This window comes from Macrobrachium nipponense, chromosome 8 (genome assembly GCF_015104395.2).
Source record: "Macrobrachium nipponense isolate FS-2020 chromosome 8, ASM1510439v2, whole genome shotgun sequence".
In the NCBI taxonomy this organism is placed as follows: Eukaryota; Metazoa; Arthropoda; class Malacostraca; order Decapoda; family Palaemonidae; genus Macrobrachium; species Macrobrachium nipponense.
This window is the reverse complement of record NC_087203.1, coordinates 36,547,542-36,570,138: the sequence shown is the minus strand read 5'-3', so window position 1 is coordinate 36,570,138 and position 22,597 is coordinate 36,547,542. Positions and strand designations below refer to the sequence as shown.

Below are 22,597 nucleotides of genomic sequence, written 5' to 3'. Positions count from 1 at the left end.
CAAAGACGACTTGGGCAATGAATGAACTAGATCACATGCTGAAAGGCATGTTTTAGACCGCTGGAGGTATTTAACTCCTTGATTGGTCGTTGGGGGTCCTAGCCAAGAAAATTGAAGTGCCAGAGTCATTTTCGCCAGAAGATCTCATGTGTTTTGTTTTGTCTTGTATGGACAAGTTGGTAAGAGACGGAGCGAGTGAAATCGCCTCCCTGTATGGGGCCGGGATCGTGAAGAAGAGGTCCGTTTATTGTTCCTTCTTAACGAAGTCTGTCTCCCATGCCCAGAGGTCTTCTTTGCTGTTTGCTCCTCTGTCCACTCAGTTGTTCCCTAAACATCTAGTGCAGGACATTTCGAGATCGCTTTCGGCTAAAGCCACCCAGGACCTTTTGGCACAGTCGGCAAGAAAACCTCGCCCTTCCTTCCCTACCAAGGCTAAGAAGGAAAAGTCAAGTGTTCGAGAACCCTTTCGAGGGGCGTCTTCCTCAAGAACCTCTACGTTTAGAGGTCGTAGACCTTCAAGAAGGGGTAAGACTTTCGCCAAGTCAGTTAAAGCCCCCAAATAACTTGCAAGTCCTTCAAACACGGTGGGCGCCAGACTCTTAGAGTTTGCAGAAGTCTGGGCCCAAAAAGGGGGGGCGGATCCTTGGACCCTTTCAATTTTGAGGAGAGGTTACCTCATCCCTTTCGTCGAAAGACCTCCCTTGACGACCATCCCAAGGGAACTGATGGCCAGGTACAGAGACCCCCATCATGAATCAAGCTCTCCATCTAGCAGTAGATCAGATGCTGGAGAAGGGGGCTATCGAACTAGTGACAGAACATCGTTCATCGGGCTTCTACAACCGCCTTTTCCTAGTTCCGCAGTCCTGCAGGGGGATTTCGACCGTGTGACGTAAGCGCCCTGAACTTTTTCGTAGAAAAGAAGAAGTTCACGATGGAAACACCTTCATCAGTGCTGGCAGCACTTTGTCCAGGGGACTGGATGGTTTCCTTGGATTTACAGGACGCTTACTTCCACGTACCGATCCATCCTTCCTCGAGGAAGTTTCTCAGATTCATGATGGGGGGGAAAATTTTTCAGTTCAGGGTTCAGCTCGACGGCCCCTCAAGTGTTCACAGGGGATTTTGAGGAATGTAGCTCAATGGCTTCATTTGAAAGGGGTGAGGATATCCATGTACCTCGACGATTGGCTGATAAGGGCCAATTCAGAAGATCGTTGTTTGAAGGACTTACAAGTAACACTAGAATTGACGAAGGCGTTGGGACTTCTCGTCAATTTCAAGAAGTCGTCACTAATTCCCAAGCAAGAGTGTGTGTATCTCGGGATACAGATGAACTCTCTGAGTTTTCGGGCTTTTGTCCCTCTCAGGAAAGGATAGCCCGAGGATTCGAGAGAGTAACAACCTTCTTAGGGAAAGAAGTATGCACAGTGAGGGAGTGGATGAGTCTGCTGGGGACGCTCTCCTCGCTGGAGCAATTCGTTTCCTAGGAAGGTTGCACCTGAGACCGCTCCAATTCTTTCTTCATCGGAATTGGAGTCGTCGTTTCTCAGGATTTGACGTTCTCCCTGTCGTTATCCCAGGACGTCAAGAAACATCTATGTTGGTGGACAGATCCCAACCTCTTTGCGAAGGGACTGTCTCTTCAATCCCAGACCCCCAACCTGGTGTTGTTCTCCGACGCGTCGGACACGGGATGGGGGGCAACTCTGGGAACCAGCGAAGTGTCAGGTACCTGGGTGGGGGACCAGGTAGCCTGGCACATCACAGAAAGGAGGTTTGATGGCTGTGTGGTTGGCTCTGAAGGCTTTCGAGCCCAAAGTCAGAAGATCGGTAGTGCAGGTCAACGCGGACAACACTACAGCTCTGGCATATATCAGGAAACTACGGGGGAACGCATTCCTTCTCCCTGTACGAGACAGCAAGAGACCTTCTTCTGTGGGCAGAAGAAAGGGGAATCAAGCTTCTCACCAGGTTCGTGCAGGGAGAAAGGAATGTAAGAGCAGATCTCCTCGGCAGGAAAAATCAAGTCCTTCCCACAGAGTGGACCCTTCATCTGGATGTATGCCAGAGCCTGTGGAAGTTATGGGGCAGGCCACACATAGAACCTCTTTTGCCACGTCGAAGAACAAGAGACTAGACCTTACTGCTCTCCGATATCGGATCCAGAGCATTAGCAATAGATGCTCTTCTTCTAGACTGGAGCGGACTTCGACGTCTACGCGTTTCCCCCCCCTTCAAGATCCTGGGCTAACCATCAAGAAGTTTCGTAGAGTCCGATTCAACGAGAATGACCTTAAATCGCTCCCTTTTGGCTGGCCCAAGAATGGTTTCACAGAGGTACTGGAATGGTTAGAAGTGGGACCTTCCAAGATCGCTCCCGCTAAGGAGCGATCTACTCAGACAACCCCACTTCGACAGGTACCCACAAAAATCTCCTCGCTCTCCAGTCTGACTGTGGCTCAGACTGTCCAAAGTTGGTGGTCAGAGCAAAGGCTTTTCCAGCAACAGCTGCTAAAGCAATCGCAAAGACGAGGAGACCCTTCCACCTTTGCGTGTATACCAGTCAAAGTGGATGTCTTCATACGTTGGTGCAAGAGGAAGAACATTTCCTCTTCCAGTACCTCTGGTGACCCAAATTGCGGATTTCCTTATTTTCCTCAAAGAAGAGTGTCATCTTGTTGTGTCAACTATTAAGGGATACCGCAGTATGTTGGCGGCGGTATTTCGGCATAGAGGCTTAAATATATCCGATGATAAGGACCTGCATGATCTTATTAGATCATTTGAAACCATTAAGCGTCGTCATGTGTACCGAACGGAAATCTAGACGGTAGTTCTACAATTCCTTGGATCGTCTAGATTCGAACCTCCTGGCTTAGCCTCTTTCAAGGACCTGACGAAGAAGGCTCTCTTCCTTTTGGTTGCCCTAGCTTACAGCTAAGAGGGTGAGTGAACTCCAAGCTATTGAGGGCAATGGTAGGGTTTAAGGAAGATTCTATGGTGTGTTCGTTTCTTCCAGGTTTTCTTGCAAAGAATGAAAACCCATCACGCCCTTGGCCCAGGAGCTTTGAAGTTCGTAGTTTATCGTTTCTGGTAGGGGAAGAGCCTGAAAGAACTCTTTGCCCTATGAGAATTATGAAGTATTTCCTTAAGAGGAAGGAACAACTTAAGGCTAATCAAGATGTGCTTTGGTGCTCCGTAAAGGACCCCACTCGGCCCATGTCGAAGAATGCTCTTTCCTTTTTCTGAGAAGCCTTATTACAGAGGCACATGTTGCCTGTAAGGAAGAACATTTTAGACTTCTGAAAGTGAAAGCTCACGAGGTGAGAGCCATTGCAACTTCGCTTGCATTCAGAAAAAATATGTCTGCGGAACTTGATGGAGGCGACTTTTTGGAGGATGACCAATCGGTTTTTGCAAACCACTACCTACGTGATGTTAAAATCACATATGATAAATGCTTCGCCTTGGGTCCCTTTTTCGTATCGGCGGATTCGGTGCTGGGCCAGGGAGCTGAAAACTTATCCTGTGTAAATTTTTATATGTTACCCTATATTTTATATTGGTGTTTTTTGGTTGTTCTGAAAGAGTTGCAGGAGGCACCTCTTTTTGTCGTAATATTAACCCTTTGTATTTTGGTTAGGTGGTCTGGTGGGTTTTGGCTCCTTGCAGAGGTAGTGGTAAGGATCTGTTATTATGTAAGCGGACAAGGTCCCTCTAACAGGATCCGACTTGGATTCTACCACAATAGGGGATCACATATCCCAGTGGTAGATCCGAGAGTCTCAGCAATCAGGTCACGTCCTAGCTGTAGCTCTCCAGGCAATGCAGACTCAGAGACAGTATCTATGAAGTCTTCATCCTGAAAAGGTGAGAACCAAGGTTTTTATATCCTACAACATTATTTGTTTCCCGTCTTCACCATGTATATTTAGCTGTCTCTTACCCTCCACCAAGGGTGCCAATCAGCTAAGTATATATCTGTCAGGGAGTTCATGTACAAAAAATGATATTGTTAAACTACAATAAAGTTTTGTACATACTTACCTGGCAGATATATACGATTAATGGCCCACCTAGCCTCCCCTCAGGAGACAGGTGGAAGAGAAAAATCTGACAAGCAAGAGGGATTGGTTCGTACATCCGCCACCCAGCGGCGGGTAAGGTAGACCACCTGACCTACCTGTCGCGTGTGCCGTGAGATTTGAAATTCTGTCGGGAACGTCGGAGACTATAGCTAAGTATATATCTGCCAGGTAAGTATGTGCAAAACTTTATTGTAGTTTAACAATATCATTTTCTGGTTGTTAACTGGATTTCAGTGGTTTGCATTCTCACTGGAATGCATATTTAGTAACCTTCAATATAATCTCAGAATGAATTTTTTCTTATTTTTGTAATTGTTGAGTTGATTCATTAACTAATCTGTTGTTTATTCTTATGAGCTGACGAAAAATAGTTCGACCCGAAAGTAATTCTCATATGTTAGGCCATTCCTATAGGCCAAACTTTGCATAATGTTTTTCATTTACCAGGTCTCTTTATAATTGTAATCTTTGGTATATAGTTTTGCCTTTAATGGTCTTTTTCCGAGTATAAATACTCACAAACTGTCTATTGCCTCAAAGTAATTTTTTAATGTTCCATCATTCTTTTAGGCTAACAGATAGGCAACATTATTTGCAAGTTGCCGGGTATAATTTTGCCCTGGAAGTAATCTTGTATCTTATGTTAGGGCAGGCTTTTACATCAGTGGTATTTACAGGGTGTAGGTGATTCACTAGATGTCATTAGACGACAATTGCCTTGAAAGTTATTCCTGAATGTTCATCTTTCATAGGCTTCTTGTGAGCCGACATTACTGTACATATACGTCGTGTTGTCCAAAAGGAATTGTTGTATCTGGAACCTTTCTCTTAGGCCAAAATATTTTACATTGAGGATGTTTACAAGGTAATTATTAAATGTTCGACATTCCTTTGGGCCGAAATTTTGTATATCAGGCTTGTTTACCGAACCTAGTCTTGCTAACCTTCGATAAATACTAATATCACATTAAACCTCATTCCAGGACGTAGGCTATTCACAAATTTGTTGATCAATACTTGCTTTAACAATCAATACTTGCTTTAAAGTGTTTTTTAAGTATTTTGTCATTCCTTTGGCCCAAAGAATTGCTTGTCATGTTGTTTACTGAACCACTTCTTGGTAACCGTCGGTAAATAATATTACTTTAACCGTTGCACCTTCCTTTGCAAAGAATTGAAGTGTAAAGGCAGAAAGTAGTAGGAGAGCAGGGTACTTATATAAGACGTTGCTATCATAGACCGAGAATTGGTCCCTGCTATTGTTGACCGATTCTTAGCCCTGCTATCGTCGATTGAGAATCGGTCCCAGTACGCAATTGCTTCAGCAGTATATTGGGGTTAGTACTCGCTTTGGCAGTACAAATTAGAGGATTTTCTAAGATTTTTTTTCTCATGTTTCCTGTACAAGGAGGACACAAATCTAAGTTGATGTGAACATTGTGAACACTCCTCTCTTCCAGCTCCCAGGAACGCTCACTACCGCTTGACACCAACTCTTGCTATGAACGCTCGATGGCGCCAGCTTGTGCTCAGAGCACCAAGACGCCAAAAGCACCCATAAGTGCCTGTGCGCAAAAGTGCCCTGTTGATAAAGGTCATTCAAGAAAGCCATTTTTCTCTCCTACTACTAGCCCTACAAAATTATCCACTTGCTCCCATGCCCGCTTCCTTCCCATGCCATTGCCAGTCTTGTGCCCAGGTTAACAGAAATTAACCTTCCAAGTCAGTGTTGTGTAGTGGATGAGGTGATTATTCAACCTGCCTGTTCTTCTACACCTAAGTCACTGGCATTACTACTCCCCTGAACCTGGGAGAAGTCATACTGAACATTCAATTCAAGTGAGGCTGGTGGGAATTACCCTGTTTAATTGCCCCTTCAGTCAAACCTGTTGCACTTTCCCAGGTTGACAGACAGTCACTGAAAAGGTGTCTTCATTGAAGTTTAGTGGAGGAGCTAGCTACTTGTCCCGCTGATTCTCCTAGGCAAAGGTCCCTGGCACACTCCCCTGAACCTGGGAGAAGACATCCTGGAGGTCAAGGGAGGTTGGTAGTCGGCCCCTTAAGCGCTCCTGTTGCAAAATCCCAAGGCATTACAGACAGCCATTGGAAAGGCATCTTTTTCGAAAGTGGTTAGTTTTTCTTCAAGTTCTTTTCTCTCCAGTGTGCATGGAAGAGAAACATTTGGTGCTTGAGTGGAGACGTTCTTCCACCCATAGGCATTTCCACTCTAATACACCGCCTGGAGTGACAGTTTTGAGTGCTCATCGGTACCCATCGGCGTTAAAGCGCCCATCAGCATTTGAGCACCAAGCAACGTAAGATTGAGATGCATCCAAGAAACACACTCTGGCCTCAGAATGACTGGGAGCGCCCTGCTTTATCGAAGAAGTGCGCCCATTAGCACCTGTGTATCCGGATTTTCTGGCTTTACATATATACCCATTATTCGCGGGAAATTTGCTTATTCATGGTATTTTTCTCCGAAAATATTCACAAATGACTATATTTTCATATTTTCATGACTAAATGCACGTCTTTTTAGAGGGGCTTTTTGTGTTTTAACTGTCAAAATAGGCAGTTCTTAGCATTTCTAGAGGGGCTTTAAGTATTCGCAGATTCAGTTGTTCGTTGGGAGCCTGGTACCCATCCCCCACATATACAGGCATTCTGCTGTATTGATTACAAATTAACAAGTATGGATATTAAATGATTTGAAAAGTATATTGAATTAAACTTTATTAATAGATTCTGAAACATTAAATGCATTTTGGTTGCAGGGAAACTCTTCAGCTGTAAAGCTCACATTCAACTTCATCAATATCTTGTGGATGATCATATCCTCAAAGCAGTTGCAGTGTTAAGAATTTCCAAAATAATTGTATGATTTCATGTTAAAATGCAAAAAGGAAAGGAAAAGCAAATAAAACTGCCCTCTGTAGTTACATGTTATCTGCAAAGAAGGACCAGGTAGAATGATCAGAATTGCTAGTTATATGTATTGCAGTGAAAGTTGGCAGCATCCCTGAAATATGAAAGATGTTAATGAATCGCCCTTATGAAAGCTGGAAATGATACCCAAGTTAGAATAGTACAGAACTAAATTCAGTACAGAATAAAATCAAGGGAATTTTCCTGCTCGATTATCCAACACTACAAAGGGAGTGGGCATTATGATTATGTGGAGAAGAGACCAGAAGAGAGAGCTTACAATTAGCCTGTGCCCATACACAGTATACAAAGTACAGTGTACAATTAGTCCCACAGTCTGTAGAATTTGTTAATTGTTTAAGAATGGAGCTGAAAGAAAATACGTAGTATAGTATAGATTGAACTGATACAGTGCTAAAAATATTTAAAGTATGTTGACCTACTCAATTCTTGAAGTAGGTCCTGAATTTTATAACAAATCATGATGCCCCATTATGTGTATTGCACAAAATCACTACTAGCAGGATCAGCATTTTTAATAGGCATTTTTCAGGTGTTTCTAACACCCTGAATAGCTCATCTTGTGTTGTAATTTATTTCAGCAGTTGTGTTACAGATGGATACCCTGCCTGACTTCCAACTTTCATAAGGAGGATTCATTAATAGTACCTTCATATTTCAGGGATGGTGCCTATTTTTATTTAAATATAGTTAGCTATGTTGATTATTCTGCATCTTCCTATCTATGAAATGCTTGGATAAGCAATTTCTTCAAGAGCAACTTCTTGAGTTATCCAAGGTATAGGTTTCCCTCATATATCCTAGGAAAGATTGCACCTTGCCTCCAGCACTACTTTGGCCTGTGGAATCCCCTCTTGTGACGTGACACACATTGTTCTATCCATTTTAACTTAATTTTTGTGTCCTCTTAAACACTCAGAATCTTTAGAGCTGCCTTCATCCTACCTTCATGGTACAGTACTTGTTAAGAATTGAACTTGAAGTAATTAAACTATTGAATTCTCAGTTTCTATCTGGAATCTTATCCAGTCTCCCATACCATTTTAAGGGCTGTTTGCTTCTGTAGGCAAGTTGTACACTCCTTACCGGATTTCAACTTCCATGGCCACTGCCTTTCGGTCTCTTTAGCAGTAAATTTTTTTTCATATTAGAATTTCAAAGAAACTGGAGATACTTGTAGAAAAAGTGTGCTGCAGAAATATTAGTAAACTCTTAATGACTTCAATACCTGCATTATGAAGGTAGCATTGAATAAGAAGGATAATTTTTTTTTGGAGGATTCTAGTTCAGGTTATATGTTATAAAGAAGGAAAAGCTCTTCAAAATATGACAGTTATCTATTTTGCTATTACAGTGAAGAAGTAGTATAATAGTTCCATGACTGTTTCACAAACTTCTCTGACCCTTATACATGGGAAGTGTTCTACTTAGGTTAAGTGACTATATGAAGTTCAAAATAGACTACAAAGTATATGCAAACACTTGTTGTGATACCTTTCATTGTTTTTTGTTTTCATTCTATAAACTTGGAAATTTGTGTTTTGTTACAATTATGATCTAGAATTCTTGCTTCCAATTTTAAAACAACTTTAAAACAATTTTTTTTAATGAAACAATAATGAAAAAATTAAATCTCTTTTGGAGTATTTTAATATTTATCTTGAACTTTGGCCTAAAAAGGAGTAAACTTGATATGTGTGGTAATTAAGTTCAGATTGCCAGAATTATAGTTAGTACGTATTTGTTGTAGTGATTGCAAGAATTAATTTTCACTTGTTCTTTTTGACCAGTTTCACATTGTGATTAATAACAACAGAAGTTGAATGCATTATATTAAGTACATATATTTTTTTATGATAAGTAGTATTTAAAAGAAAACTTACTGATCATACCTAAAGTATGAAATTAGTATTCTGCATTTTTTTTAAGGGAAACTAATTGTTACTGTACTTTTCTTTTGTTTTTGCTTTTAGGAAATGATGCTTGTTGTGAATCTTCATAAATCTGTGTGCCAAAGATGTTTAGGGTCACAGCTTCCAAGCTGTCTTTGGACATCTGTGACAAAACCTCGTCCTATTTCAACTAGTAGAGCATTGGAGAATAAATCGGTTTCTAAGCATGTCCGATCAGATGCTGGAAAGTTTAACAAAGGCAAGTAGTAATTTTTTTCCTTTTCAAATATTTTGCCTTGATTTAACTTAGTATATTTTATTATGAAATACACTGGGTTCACAGGCTCAAAATATCTGATTCTGTAGTGCTGCTGGCTTGTGACAATATTTAAGAGATTAACCATTTTATAATTAGTTATGCAATGCATAATATACTACATATACTCAATTAAAGAAGCAACCATTCTATCACTGAAGGAGATAGTACAGGCAGTCCCTTGTTATTGACGGCCTCGGTTATCGGCGATCCGGTTTTATGGGGATTGTCTACTGATGAAAATTGGTGCTTTTCAATGCCGAAATGCGCCGATTTCCACTTAGCACCAAAATACGCCAATTTTCACTTAGCAATGCTGATACATAAACAAAGGCACTGATGTCTGGTTATTGACGCCGACATTTGGTTATCTGCATCGTGCAGATAAGCGCCAAAAGTTGCCAATTTTTTTATTATCGGTGATTTTCGTTTATCATCATGCTGTCAGAACAGAACCTCCACTGATAACCAGGGTCTGCCTGTACTGAATTGAAGCAGCAAGCATGCTATCACTTAAGGAGATAGTTATTTGTTCCAACACATTATACAAACCCTCGGTCCTTTATATAAGGAATTACTATTCCTTATGTAAAGGACCTCAGGTTTTTATAGTTAGGAAAAATATAATTTGCTTTCAAAAATTGTGATTTGTACCGACACATTATACATAAGGAATATGTAGTAATTCCTTATGTAAAGGACCTCATGTTTGCATAGTTAAGAAAAATACAATTGACTTTCAAAAATTGTGATTTTTTCTTCGTATGGAGCCAAGTTAGGTTTCTTTCACAGTACATTGTACTTCTTTGTATCAGATTCTATAACCGTGATCCTGACAAACAGGTCAGTGGTCAATAGAATGGGTTTTGTGTGTGAAAAAAATAATGGTAGCAAACCCTTGTGGCATACATGGTTTGTTACTTGAACAGTCAAAGTTTTCTTTTGTACTTCGAATGCAATGAATCTGCCTATATATCATTGTATTTCAAAGCAGACGACTGAGTTTTTATTAGATCTCCAATTGTCTATTCTCTCATGGGCTTCAGGCCCCCTTCGTTAGAACTCGAGGAAAGGTGATCTGTTGGAGTCACAATTCTTGTTTCCACGGACAGAACTCGAAATGCGATAGACCGACGCCGGGCTGACATCAAGGACCGACTGGTGCACCAAGCCGTGTCTCAAGCAAGTCCCCCCTCCACCCTCGTGGAGCATCTCCGGCCCCTCCTCCTCCCCCGTCCAGCAACAGTCCGAGGAGATCGTCGCCTGGTAGGCCATCGAGGACCTCGAATTTGGCAGGGCCTTCCTGTTTGACACAGCCCAAGTCTCAGGATCAACGCCCCTTTCGCTCTCATTCCTTTAAACCAAGAAGAGGCCCCAGGGGCAGAGGTCAAGGGGGTCGTCAGTAGGTCGGGCGCCTCTCCCTCTCCTGCGCCATGGGGGGGGGTGCCTGGCTGGCCATTGGGCCAAGTGGCAGAGTTACAGGGCGGAGAAGTGGGTGGTAGATGTCCTTCAGGTGGGATACCTGTTGCCATTTGACTTCTCTCCTCCGTTGTCGACCTGGGCATATTAGTCAACCAGGAAAAGTCGAACCTCGTACCCACTCAAAGGATTCTCTACCTATGCATGGTCATCGATACGACAGTGGCAAGAGTTTCCCCGTCGGATCAGAGATTGGAGAAGTTGCGGGCTGTGGCGCGCAACTTCCTGTCAAAGTCGCATCAGTCGGCTCATCAGTGGCAGGTTCTTCTGGGAGTGCTATCTTCCCTGGAGAAGCTGGTCCCTCATGGGCGTCTTCATCTTCGGTCTCTGCAATGGAGACTGGGGGAATTCTGGTCTCCGGCAGGGGACTCTCCCCTGTTTATGGTCCCACTGTCTTTGGAAGTGAGAGAAGACGACCAGAATCTATTGAAGGGCGTCCCTCTGCGTTCTCTCCCTCTGGACTTCCTTCTGTTCTCGGACGCCTCCCTCGCAGGTTGGGGCGCGCACTTAGGCAGCCTCATCACTTCAGGCGTTTGGGGTTTGGAGGACAAGCAGCAGCATATCAACGTCTTGGAGTTGAAGGTGGCTCTCCTGGGTCTGAAGGAGTTTCGGGGGATGGTAGAGGGTCACTGTCATTCTCATGTCGGACAACACAACGGTGGTAGCCTACGTGAACAAACAGGGAGGCCTGATTTCTCAGCAACTTCATGCTTTGACCGTCGAGCTTCACCAGTGGGCAATCAGCAATTCAGTAGAGCTCTCAGCCAGGTATATCCCAGGGAAACGGAACGTGGTCACAGACAAACTCAGTCGCCGGGATCAGATCCTAGGCACAGTGGTCCCTTCATCAAGTGGTGGCAGACAAGCTTTTCCAGATTTGGGGGAGACCCATGCTGGACCTTTTCGCGACACGCTACAACAGGAAACTGGAGGTGTTCTGTTCAGTGGTCCCAGATCCCTTAGCATTGGCAGAAGACGCATTCCAACATCCCTGGGACAACCTGGAGGTGCATGCCTTTCCTCCGTTTTGTTTGATCCGTCAGGTTCTGAACAGGCTGAAGGGTTCACAGGGTCTCAGAATGACTTTGGTAGCCCCTCTGTGGCCTCAGGCGGAATGGTTTCCAGATCTGCTGTCGTTGTTGTCAGAGATTCCGAGGGAGATTCCCCCTTGGTGGCATCTCCTATGTCAGCCCCATGCAGAAAGGTTCCACCAGTCAGTAGAATCCCTGTCTTTTCACGGTTGGAGGCTATAAACTATCTCCTCCGAGAGAGAGGCTTTTCTCAGAAATCAGCTGGGCACATGTCCAGTAGTCTTAGAAATCAACCTCGCAGTTTACCAAGGCAAATGGGCGATCTACTGTGATTGGTGTCGTAAACGGGGTTTTTCTCCACTCACAACCTCTATTCAGCGAATAGCAGACTTTTTAATCTTCCTCAGAGACGAGAAATGTTTGTCCGTGTCTGCTATTAGAGGCTACAGGGCGACACTGAGTTTGGCGTTACGCCTGAAGGGTATTGACATCTCCTCTTCCTGGGAACATTCCCTGCTAGTTAAGGGGTTTGATCAGTTGAATTCTCCTAGAGATCTCAAGCCTCCAACGTGGGATGTTTCCTTGGTGCTTAAGAGCTTGACTAAGAGTCCATATGAACCCTTACGTTGCTCATCTGACAGGAACTTGACACTCAAGACAGTTTTCCTTTTGGCTTTGGCATCTTCCAAAAAGGTAGGAGAGCTCCACAGTCTGAGTTATGAGGTGAAGCACACCAGGGGTTGGAAGTCAGTGTCCTTCAAGTTTGTCCCAGAATTCGTGGCCAAGACCCAATATCCCTTGGTGCATGATGACAGGTTCGCTTCATTTTCCATTCCATCACTGACTGACTTTGTGGGTGGAGATGCTCAAGAGCTTTTGTTGTGCCCTGTCCGGGCCCTGCGTTGCTATCTTAAAAGGACTCGGCACCTTAGACCAGGCTGCCGCAGACTTTTTGTTAGCACAGGCCGTACAAAGAAAGAGGTGTCTAAGAATACTATCTCTTTGGATACGGGAAGCCATCAGACAGGCATACTTGACTCTTGATGATTCCATCACCACGTCTGTGCAGGCTAGAGCACATGACATTAGGGGTATTGGTCCCTCTCTGGCTTTCAAAAAGAACTTGACTGCACATAGAGTGCTGAGCGCTGGTACTTGGTTACGCCAGTCGACGTTCACCTCCTTCTATCTTAAGGACGTTGCCCACAAATCTATGGACATGTTTTCCCAGGGTCCTGTGGTGGCTGCCCAACAGGTTGTGTAACTCATAGTTGCCCTTAACGAGGCACCTTTGTATCTTACCTAAGATGATTGTGTGGATGAGAGAATGAGTGAGTTGGCTGGCCTCCTTCTTTCTCTTGTACCTTTCCTTCTTCCTTCGGGCGGTTTAAGGAATTGACACGTCATTTGCTGGACTGGTCTGATACAGGTGAGTGAGGTAGTCATACTGGTAGTGTGGTCGTGCAATATACAATATCTTACCCACTATTTAGTAGCATCGGCTCCGCTCCTGGGCAAGGAGAAGTTGGGAGTACTACAAACCCTAGTGCCTTGGTTTGTTATTGGATAGTCAAAGTTTCTCTTTGGTTCCCTATACAATGGTTATCCCATATATCATTGTACGTCACTCAGGTTCTGAGTGGTTAGATATCGTGTATCTAGCTACTCAACGGGCTTCAGTCCCTCTCCAAGAACTATTTCTTTTGAGAGTTGGACTGGCAGGTAGGCCCCCAGCCAGTCTAGGATGTCTTATACCTCCCTCTAAGTATGAGTCTATCCTATTGTTAAGACCGAGGGTTTGTTCGCGTATGAACAAATGACAAATTTTCTAAGACAATTTGTATTTTTCCTAGCTACAAACCTGAGGTCTTAATGTTATACTGCCCACCTCTAGCCGCCCCTCTTTTTGTTAAGTCATCCTGAGTTGGGAAAGACTGGCGTAGGTGATCGGCGTTTGACCACTCTTCACCCGATCTACGCATGAGTTGCCAGATATCCCAAGATTCCTTGCTTTCATCTGCTTTTTAATGGGATCCAGCTAGGTGCTAGAAATTATCCTATTGTTAAGACCTCAGGTTTGTAGCTATGAAAAATACAGTCTTAGAAAATTTGTCATTTTTCATACCTAACAAACTGAAAGTCTTAACGTTTACTTCCCACCTCTAGCTGCCCCTCTCAATTTTTTCCTGGGTTGGGGGAAAGATTAACGCATCACGAGATACTGTGCTTGGTTGACGACCAGCTTCCACCTTGTACGCATACGCATGAGTTGCCAGATGCCACTGATTCCTTGCTTTACAATCTTTGATTGTTTAAACTGATTTCCAGTTGGCGCAAAAAGAGTATCCTAGTGTTAAGACCTCAAGTTTATTTGCTATGAAAAATACAAATTGATTAAAGAATTTGTCATATTCCATCATTTGATGGGAAAAGATGAAATTTTCTCTGGAATAGTTCGTGAAATTCTTCAATGAATTTGCAGTATTAGTAAGTTGATAAGTTATCTTTTAATCTATAAAAGACAGTTTATTCAAACCACTTAGTAAAAAACTTGACCCTTAGAGGGCTGTTGAAAGTAAAGAGGACATTTTTCTTAAAATACGATGTTTTGAGTCCCTTCTCAGTGGAGAAGAGACATACAATTTAGTTACATCATAGGGCATGGCTCAAGTATGGTTGTTGCTCACCTTTTTGTATGTGCTTGTAGTACTTTATGCTTGAAAAAATTCTTGACACTGCTTTGATAAAAAAAAAAAAATCATATTCCTTTAGTTCACTGGAATTAAAGTATACATTTTTTTTTATTTCATTCAAGCAACTTGGTTTTATTCAAGAAGTAATTTTGTGACCATAATTAAAATTTTTTTCCCTTACAGCTAAAGAAGCTACACGCACAACATACTATACAGCAGTTGTTCTGGTTGGTGTAGGTGTCACTGGTCTTATGGCATATTCCATTTTTAAGGAACTTCTGTCCTCCTTTTCTCCACAGGTAATTTTCCATTTCATATCGGTAACTTGCCAAGAAATTACATAGCTAATGTTTCAAGTTTTGCGGCAGGTTAAATCTTGAAATTTGCGGTAGCGCTTCTATTGTTTTAGTGTCGATGAGTAGCCCCGCCCACTTTCAGGGAAGAATAGGTACAATACAGCTGAAGAGCTTAATTCATTTCTGCTGGTAACCGGGTAAACTTCAGTTGTATGAGCAGCTTCATTTTGGATTTTTGTCGCCGGATGGTTGTATTTGATCTCTACTTTGGTGAAGTATTCATACTTTTGGTAGCCTTCATGCTAGTTATAGATAGTTTAGGTTTTTTTGCACCTGTTTATTCACTTATTACAACAATTCACGGACTAAGTCAGACTCTCTGACTCTAATGTATCTAGTAGTATTCGTTTTTGCAATAAAACTAGATTGATAAATGCCTCTTACGATTAGCATACAATCTCTATTAACTGTAGGGGACAGATTTGCACATTTGATTTGACTTGTGATGAATGTAGGGTCTGGGATCAGAGAAAATGGAAGATGTTGAAGACTTATCTAGACAAACTTGAGAAAGACAGGAAAAGAAAGGTGCTGCCAGGGCCAAAGCTAGGAATTTGACTAGCTTAGAATCTACCCTTAAAAGGGAACTTATGGTTGCATTTTAGCTGTTCCATATATAGTATTATTCTATTTAAATACCCCTGGTAAAAAAAGTTTTTTGAAAGGGGCGTTTTCTTATTTTTTACAACCAATTTTCTATTGCACCATGGGCGCTGCCATTTTGTGTGGCTCATCTGTTATGTGTGACGTCATGTAGCGGTCGGCTTAGACAGGCAGAACTATTCTGAGGGAACAGCATCCTTTTTGGTTTGTATTTGTCAGCTGAAAATATATGATTGAAATGGTAAATAAAGAAGTAGCTTGAAGTATGCCTAGTTAGGCTTATACAGCCCTAAATTCTAAAACCCCATTAATTAAACTAGTTAAAAAGGACTAAGTGAAGGCCCTCATCAATTCATGGACACACACACACACACACACACACATGTTTAGAAAAATGCTTTTCAATCAATCACACCACACACATAGTGATTGAAATAAATTTCAATTCAAATGCATACAAGTGGAGGCACCATATTATAGATAGCGGTAGATAGCTGCCTATCTTCGTCGGTACCATGGTCTGTTCAGAGGGAAATTAAGCTCCCAAAACATAGTATATAAATAAATTTCATAGCCATACCTAATACCCTGCTCCTAATGACATTTTAAATATGTTGGCAAGAAATGGTCCGAACAGACAATGGTTTGCGTCTTAGGTTGAAAGATTTTATGTTGATATCCTCCCTTCGAAGAGCCATCAGCCAGCGACTTGATTTTTCTTTATTTGATGGAATCTTGTGGAATGTTTTGCCTTTTGGACACTTGCCAGAAGTATTGGCGCAAACAAACGCCATACAAGTTGGCATAATCGACGCTATTTGAATGACAATTGACCCAAACCAGGAGGACAATACCAAGGACGAATACTCTACAATACACCGTGCTTCGCTGCTCTTGTTATTGAGGCGACCGCGGCACCAAGTCATCGGTGCTAATCCGCCAGATGGCAACACGGTCGAATCCAGGAGAAATGGCACTCTCCATTGAAGTACCTCGGCGCTACTTTGAAATGAAATTTGTTCATACACGAAACAAACCTTCGGTCTTAACATTAGGATTTACTAGCGCCAAGCTGGAAACCGGTAGAATTAAAATTACACTTGTGAGATCCAGGGACTAATGGCATCTATACCAGGTCACGGGGCATGTATACCCCAGAATGCCCATGGCTACCTGTGACCCATCAGTTATTTTTCCTACCGCCTTTAAGATAAGACGTGTTACTGTCTATCTCATTTAAAGCCGGTTTTTCAGTTTGCCCATTCTTTATCCATTTCATTTTTTATTTTTCATTCCTTTTCTTTCTCCAAGTGTGATCAGTGTGTGGTAAGAGTGTATACGTGGTATGATGGAGAATTTTGCCTCAACATCGGGATCGTCTACCGCTTCGAAGAGGAGACAAAGGAAATGCCCAGGAGTCAGTGGCTTTCCATGTTCTAGGTTCCTAACTTCGGTGTCGACGGATCCTCATCCAACGTGTAGTAGGTGCAGGGAAAACTTATTTACGGTTACTAATCGTGTTGTTTGTCGCGGTTGGTCGGTGGAACAGTGGAAGAAGTTTATGGGAAAAAACCAATACAAAAGGAAGGGGGTGACGCCATCTTGGATGACCAAACTTACCGGCTTCTTTTGTATCGGTAATAAACCAGGCTGCTCCATATGTTTCTCCACCTGCTTTTGAATTGTCTCATACCCCTTCGGTTTCTCCTAGCGGTTCTGTATCGGAAACGTCAGGAGGGGCCTTGGGTAATTTTATGAATAATTTGCACTCTCCTTTGTTCCCAGCAAGTAGAGGGGGAGATCCGCCATCTTTGTTCCAGGCTCCTGCTACTCAAGCGCATAGGTTAGATGGTACGTGGTCAGCGCTAGGCCTACCAGGCGTACAACCTTGGATGGTCTGCTTGCGCATTATATGACGTCGCGGTTCCAGCAGGGTCCGGCAGCGCTGAATGTTCCTCATCCCCCGGGCTTGCAATTTATGGGAATTAATGCCGCGGCTTCACCATCCCACTCAGTATTTACAGCGATGCAGAACGTGGGAGGTAGTTTGGCAGCAAACGTGCGGTTGCCAGCAGAAACCTCTCAGTCTCTCCCTACGAGAGGGATGACGTCACAACATACGTCACACTCTGAGATGGCAGGCGTGATGACGTCACAGACCGATTCTCGGCCTTTTTCGCTGCACCCAGACGCTAATACGCCTTCTGACCCGTCAATGCAAACTGTAATGCAGAAATTACAGGATATAGAGGAGAGAATGAATAAGAGAGACAAAAAGAAAAAGTGTGATTCGCCTTCTTCGTCTTCTTCCTCTAGTTCGGCGGCGTCATCGCTAAGTCCGATAACGTCACGGCGAGCGCCAGTCAAGCGTTGGAGGAGGATTCGGGAGTTCCTGGCGGATCCTCGGGCCAAGAGGAGAAGAATCAATTCTTCCTCTTCTTCGGACAAGACTGTCATTTCCAAGTCAGCAAGAAGGTCGGAAAATCAGTGGCTATTAAGCACAAGGTTGGCAGACGAAGCCGTTCGCAAGAGTCCGAACAAGCGAGAGAGGTGACGGCCGGCGAGCTAGCGGCCGAGGCGGAGTTGCCAGTTCGGATCGCAAAAACTGCGATACCTCTGGTAAAATCAACGTTGGCGGCGAAAGGTGCAGCAGAGGATGGAATGCAGGTCCCTTTTTCGTTTCGCCCGTAAGGCCGTTCAAAATACGTACGAAGGACGATAAGGCTCCTATTAAAAGTACGAAAAATAGAGAGTTGGCAACCTCGGCGGATACGTTCGTGGAAGGCAGTGTCCGTCTGGATAGAAGGCCGAGGCCGGGCTCGTCCGACGCTCGAAAACGATGCCAATGGCTAATAGAGACGAACTTACCTCTGTCTTAAGGGAGCCTTCATCGTGGAGATTTATAGACGAGATTCCTCGCTCTAGATCCGTGAGCAGAGAAAGAGTGAGACGTTCTCGTTCCCCTGCTGACTATCTGGGTCGAGCCAACAGCGGCCAGCAAAGATCAAAGAGACCGGCGGCCGTAGGGGCAGGCGGCCGTGGAATTCCAGGCCGTCTGTCAGAAGATAGAGGCAAGACAACATCCCTCGTGACGGAGAGTGGTACTCTAGAGCCGGAGGAAGGAGAAAACCAAGAGTTTCTGGCCTCGTATGCAGAGGTTATTGATTTGATTCGTCAATTCAATAGCCTTTCGGAGAAGACAGAAACACCGGCCAGTATGCTTCCTCCTGGAATTGACATGGCGTTTGGACTAAAGAGGGATACCAAGGTGTCGTATGAATTGCCTGTTCGAAGTCATGCGGAAATCGGTCTTGCAACAACGTAAACGCAAAGATTGCAGGGAGGGATAATTCCTTAAGATCTAATAGATCATTTAAATTTATTCCCCCTCCAATGATAAAACAAAGGAAATATTATACGACACCGAAGGTCCCTTTGCTGTCTAGACAAATGAACCCTAATGTTGTAAGGTTAAGGCCTGGATTAACCTTGGATCAGGTTAAAATGGAGTGCCCTTTGATGACGTACCAAGAGGCTGCTACGTTAGAAGCAACAGCTTCTTCTGTCTTTCAGGCTGCGTCCTGGTTAGACCTTTGGTCAACAGCAGTGGCGAAAATTGCATCCTCGGAAGCAACAAGGAAAGTAGTGGATGAACCATTGTTCATTAGATTACTACAGTCAGGGTCCAAGGCGATTGCGTACCTGACAAACGTAAGTGCCAATGTTTGGGCAAATATCCTGCTAATGAGGAGAGATGCAGCATTGGCTAGACTAAGCCGCAATGTGGATTTGGATTCCCTGTTAGCAATGAGGAATGGGGATATCTTGGAATCGCAACTACTGTTGCCAGAGGTCATACTGGAAGAGGCGATAGATAGAAGAAGGATGGACACTAACGATAGGTTGGTGCAACAGGCAGTTAGGAAAACGTCTAACAGCCAAACTACTCCTTTGGAGGGAAGACAACAGCAGATGTCTCAAAAGAAGACAGTGAGACGTAGCATCCCTAATAGAGTCACAAGACCCTCTTCCCCAAAGAGGATAACTCATCGGCCCCCCTTTCACATAGAAACAACAGAGGAAGGGGCAATAGGGGAAGAGGGAGAGGCTCAAGAAGATAGGATGGGCGCCTCCCATCACTCGGCCACACCAGTGGGGGGTTGCCTGGCAAATCACTGGAAGGTGTGGCAGGAACTAGGGGCAGAGCAGTGGGTGGTGGATGTTCTCAGGATCGGGTATTTGATTCCGTTCGAGTAACCCCGCCCCTGACAGATCAACATTACCCCACGTCACTTATGCCCACAAATCTCAGAAGGCCACTATTCTGCAGGACGAAGTGAAGAAGATGATGGAAAAAGGAGCTGTGCAACAAGTATGCAGTCCGACAAAAGGCTTCTACAGCAGGATTTTCCTGGTACCCAAAGCCAACGGGGAGTGGAGGACAGTAATAGACCTGTCAACGCTGAATCTGTTTATAAGGAAAACCAGTTTCAAGATGGAAACTCCGAAAACGGTTCTACATGCAGTCAGAATCGGAGACTTTATGCTGACAGTCGATTTAAAGGACGCATACTTTCAGATACCAGTCCATCAGTCTTCAAGGAAATTTCTCCGCTTCAGTCTTGCAGGGAAAGCTTTCGAATTCAAGGTCCTGTGCTTCGGATTGACAACGTCTCCTCAAGTTTTTACAAGAGTGTTCACCCTCGTGTCGGTGTGGGCGCATGCTCAGGGGGGATCAGGCTAATAAGATATCTGGACGATTGGCTGGTGATAGCAAAGTCCAGGGAGAAATTACTCAGGGACAGGGCGGCCCTCCTGCAGCTTTGTCACAGCCTAGGTATTGTGGTGAATCAGCAGAAGTCGCAGCTGGATCCAAGTCAACGTTTGGAATATCTGGGAATGGTGATAGACACAACACAAGCCAAAGTATTCCCGACAGACCAAAGAGTAGAGAAATGCAAACAGTGGTGAATGCCTTTCTGGGAAAGCAGACACAGCCAGCAAGACAGTGGCAGGTGGTGCTGGGAATCCTAACCTCCCTGGAGAAGCTAGTACCACAAGGAAGGCTACACCTTCGGTCCCTACAATTTTTGAGGATGAAGGAGTTTGGTCACCAACAGTAGATCACCCGTACGAGCAAATTCCCTTGTCGGCAGAAGTGAGGAAAGACTTGCTGTGGTGGGTGGACGACGACAATCTGACAGTGGGTGTCCCCCTTCAACAATCCTCCCCAGACCTCTTGCTGTTCTCGGATGCGTCACTAGAAGGCCTGGGGAGCCCATATGGAGGAGTTGATGGTGTCAGCAAAATGGAGTTGCAAGGACAGAGAACTCCATATAAACGTGCTGGAGTTTGAAAGCAGCTTTCCGGCGCTCTACAAGAATTCAGGGAGAGAGTAAAGGGACACTCAGTGGTATTGATGTCAGACAACACCACAGTAGTAGCTTATATAAACAAGCAAGGAGGCCTAGTTTCTTCGGCAGTTACATGTGATGACAGTTCAACTTCACCAGTGGGCTATAGAGAACCTGGTAGACATCAAGGCCAGGTATATTCCGGGAAAGACAAGTTGAGCCGCAGGGATCAGATTCTGGGAACGGAGTGGTCCCTACACCAACAGGTAGTGGACAGGATGCTCATGTTGTGGGAAGGACCGATCATAGACCTATTCGCAACCAGGTACAACAAAAAGTTGGAAGTGTATTGTTCAGTAGTCCCGGACGCAGAGGCAGTAGCAGAAGATGCGCTACAACACCCCTGGGACAATCTGGACGTGTACGCATTTCCTCCATTTTGTCTAATCCTCAGGTTCTGAACAGGGTAATGTGGTCTCAGAACCTCAAGATGACCCTGGTAGCCCCGTTATGGCCGAAAGCAGAGTGGTTTCCAGACCTACTGGAACTCCTAGTAGATGTGCCAAGAGAGTTACCTCCATGGAGCAACCTTCTGTGTCAGCCTCACGTGGAGAGGTACCACCAGTCGGTGAAGTCCCTATCGCTTCACGGGTGGAGACTGTCAAGTATCTCCTCCGAGAGCGAGGGTTTTCGCAGAAAGCAGCAACTCAGATGGCAGGTAATATCAGAAAATCATCTGCGACAGTATACCAAGGAAAGTGGTCAGCATACTGTGATTGGTGTCGTAGAGGGAACGTGTCTCCACTCGGTACCACTATTCAGCAGTTAGCAGACTTTCTGATATATCTCAGAACAGAAAAACATATGTCTGTATCTGCAGTGAAGGGTACAGGGCTGCTCTAGCCTCAGTCTTACGAATGAAAGGAGTGGACATATCGTCTTCATGGGAGTTGGCCATGCTGATGAGGAGCTTTGAACAGTCATGCCCACCAAAGGAGCTAAAAGCCCCAGATTGGGATCTGACCAAGGTACTGAGTAGTCTGACAAAACCCCCCTACGAACCACTAAGGCAGTCCACGGATAGGAGCCTGACCCTGAAGACAGTCTTCTTATTGGCCCTGGCTTCAACCAAAAGGGTGGGGGAGCTACATGGCCTCTCATATCTCATAAAGCACTCGAGAGGTTGGAGATCAATGGTGTGTGAGTTTGTCCCAGAATTCGTGGCAAAGACCCAAAATCCAACAATGGTAGACGGCAGATTCGACTCCTTTACCATACCTTCCTTGGCAGACTTTGTAGACAACGACAAAGCTGAGATGCTCCTGTGCCCCGTCAGGGCACTAAGGGAGTACTTAAAGAGAACAAGGCACCTCAGGCCGGGGTGCCAGAGGTTGTTCGTAAGTACAGGACGGAACAAGAAGGAAGTGTCCAAGAATACAATATCATTTTGGCTAAGGGAGACGATCAGAGATGCTTATACTGCAGAAGACAGAGGGTCAGATAGCCAAGTGGGAGCTAGAGCTCATGACATCAGGGGTGTAAGTGATTCCCTGGCATTTAAGAAGAACATGTCTGTGGATAAAATTCTGAAAGCTGGCGTGTGGAAGCGCCAAACAACTTTCACCTCATTTTATTTGAAAGATGTTGCCCATAGATCCTTGGACACCTTTTCCTTGGGTCCAGTGGTGGCGGCCCAACAAGTGATATAGTTCATCCAGTGCCCCTGGCGGGTCAGTTTGCGTCTATCTAAGATGAAGGTATGAAAGTAGAATGAATGGATGACTGGTCTCTTTTTTCTACTACTTTCTTCCTACTCCTTTAACTACGGGCAAT

At 44.3% G+C, this 22,597-nt stretch overlaps 1 protein-coding gene across 2 annotated transcripts in view; it reads left to right on the top strand.

Annotated features, from left to right (window-relative positions):
* LOC135222674 (mitochondrial import inner membrane translocase subunit Tim21-like) overlaps nucleotides 1-22,597 on the top strand; it is a 102,707-nt gene that overhangs the window by 64,440 nt on the left and 15,670 nt on the right. For both annotated transcript variants that reach the window (XM_064260836.1, XM_064260835.1), the window contains exons 2-3: nucleotides 9,014-9,191; nucleotides 14,635-14,750. In XM_064260836.1, the coding sequence (XP_064116906.1) occupies nucleotides 9,017-9,191; nucleotides 14,635-14,750 (291 nt within the window). In that variant the 5' untranslated portion in view covers nucleotides 9,014-9,016. The remainder of the gene's footprint in view (nucleotides 1-9,013; nucleotides 9,192-14,634; nucleotides 14,751-22,597) is intronic.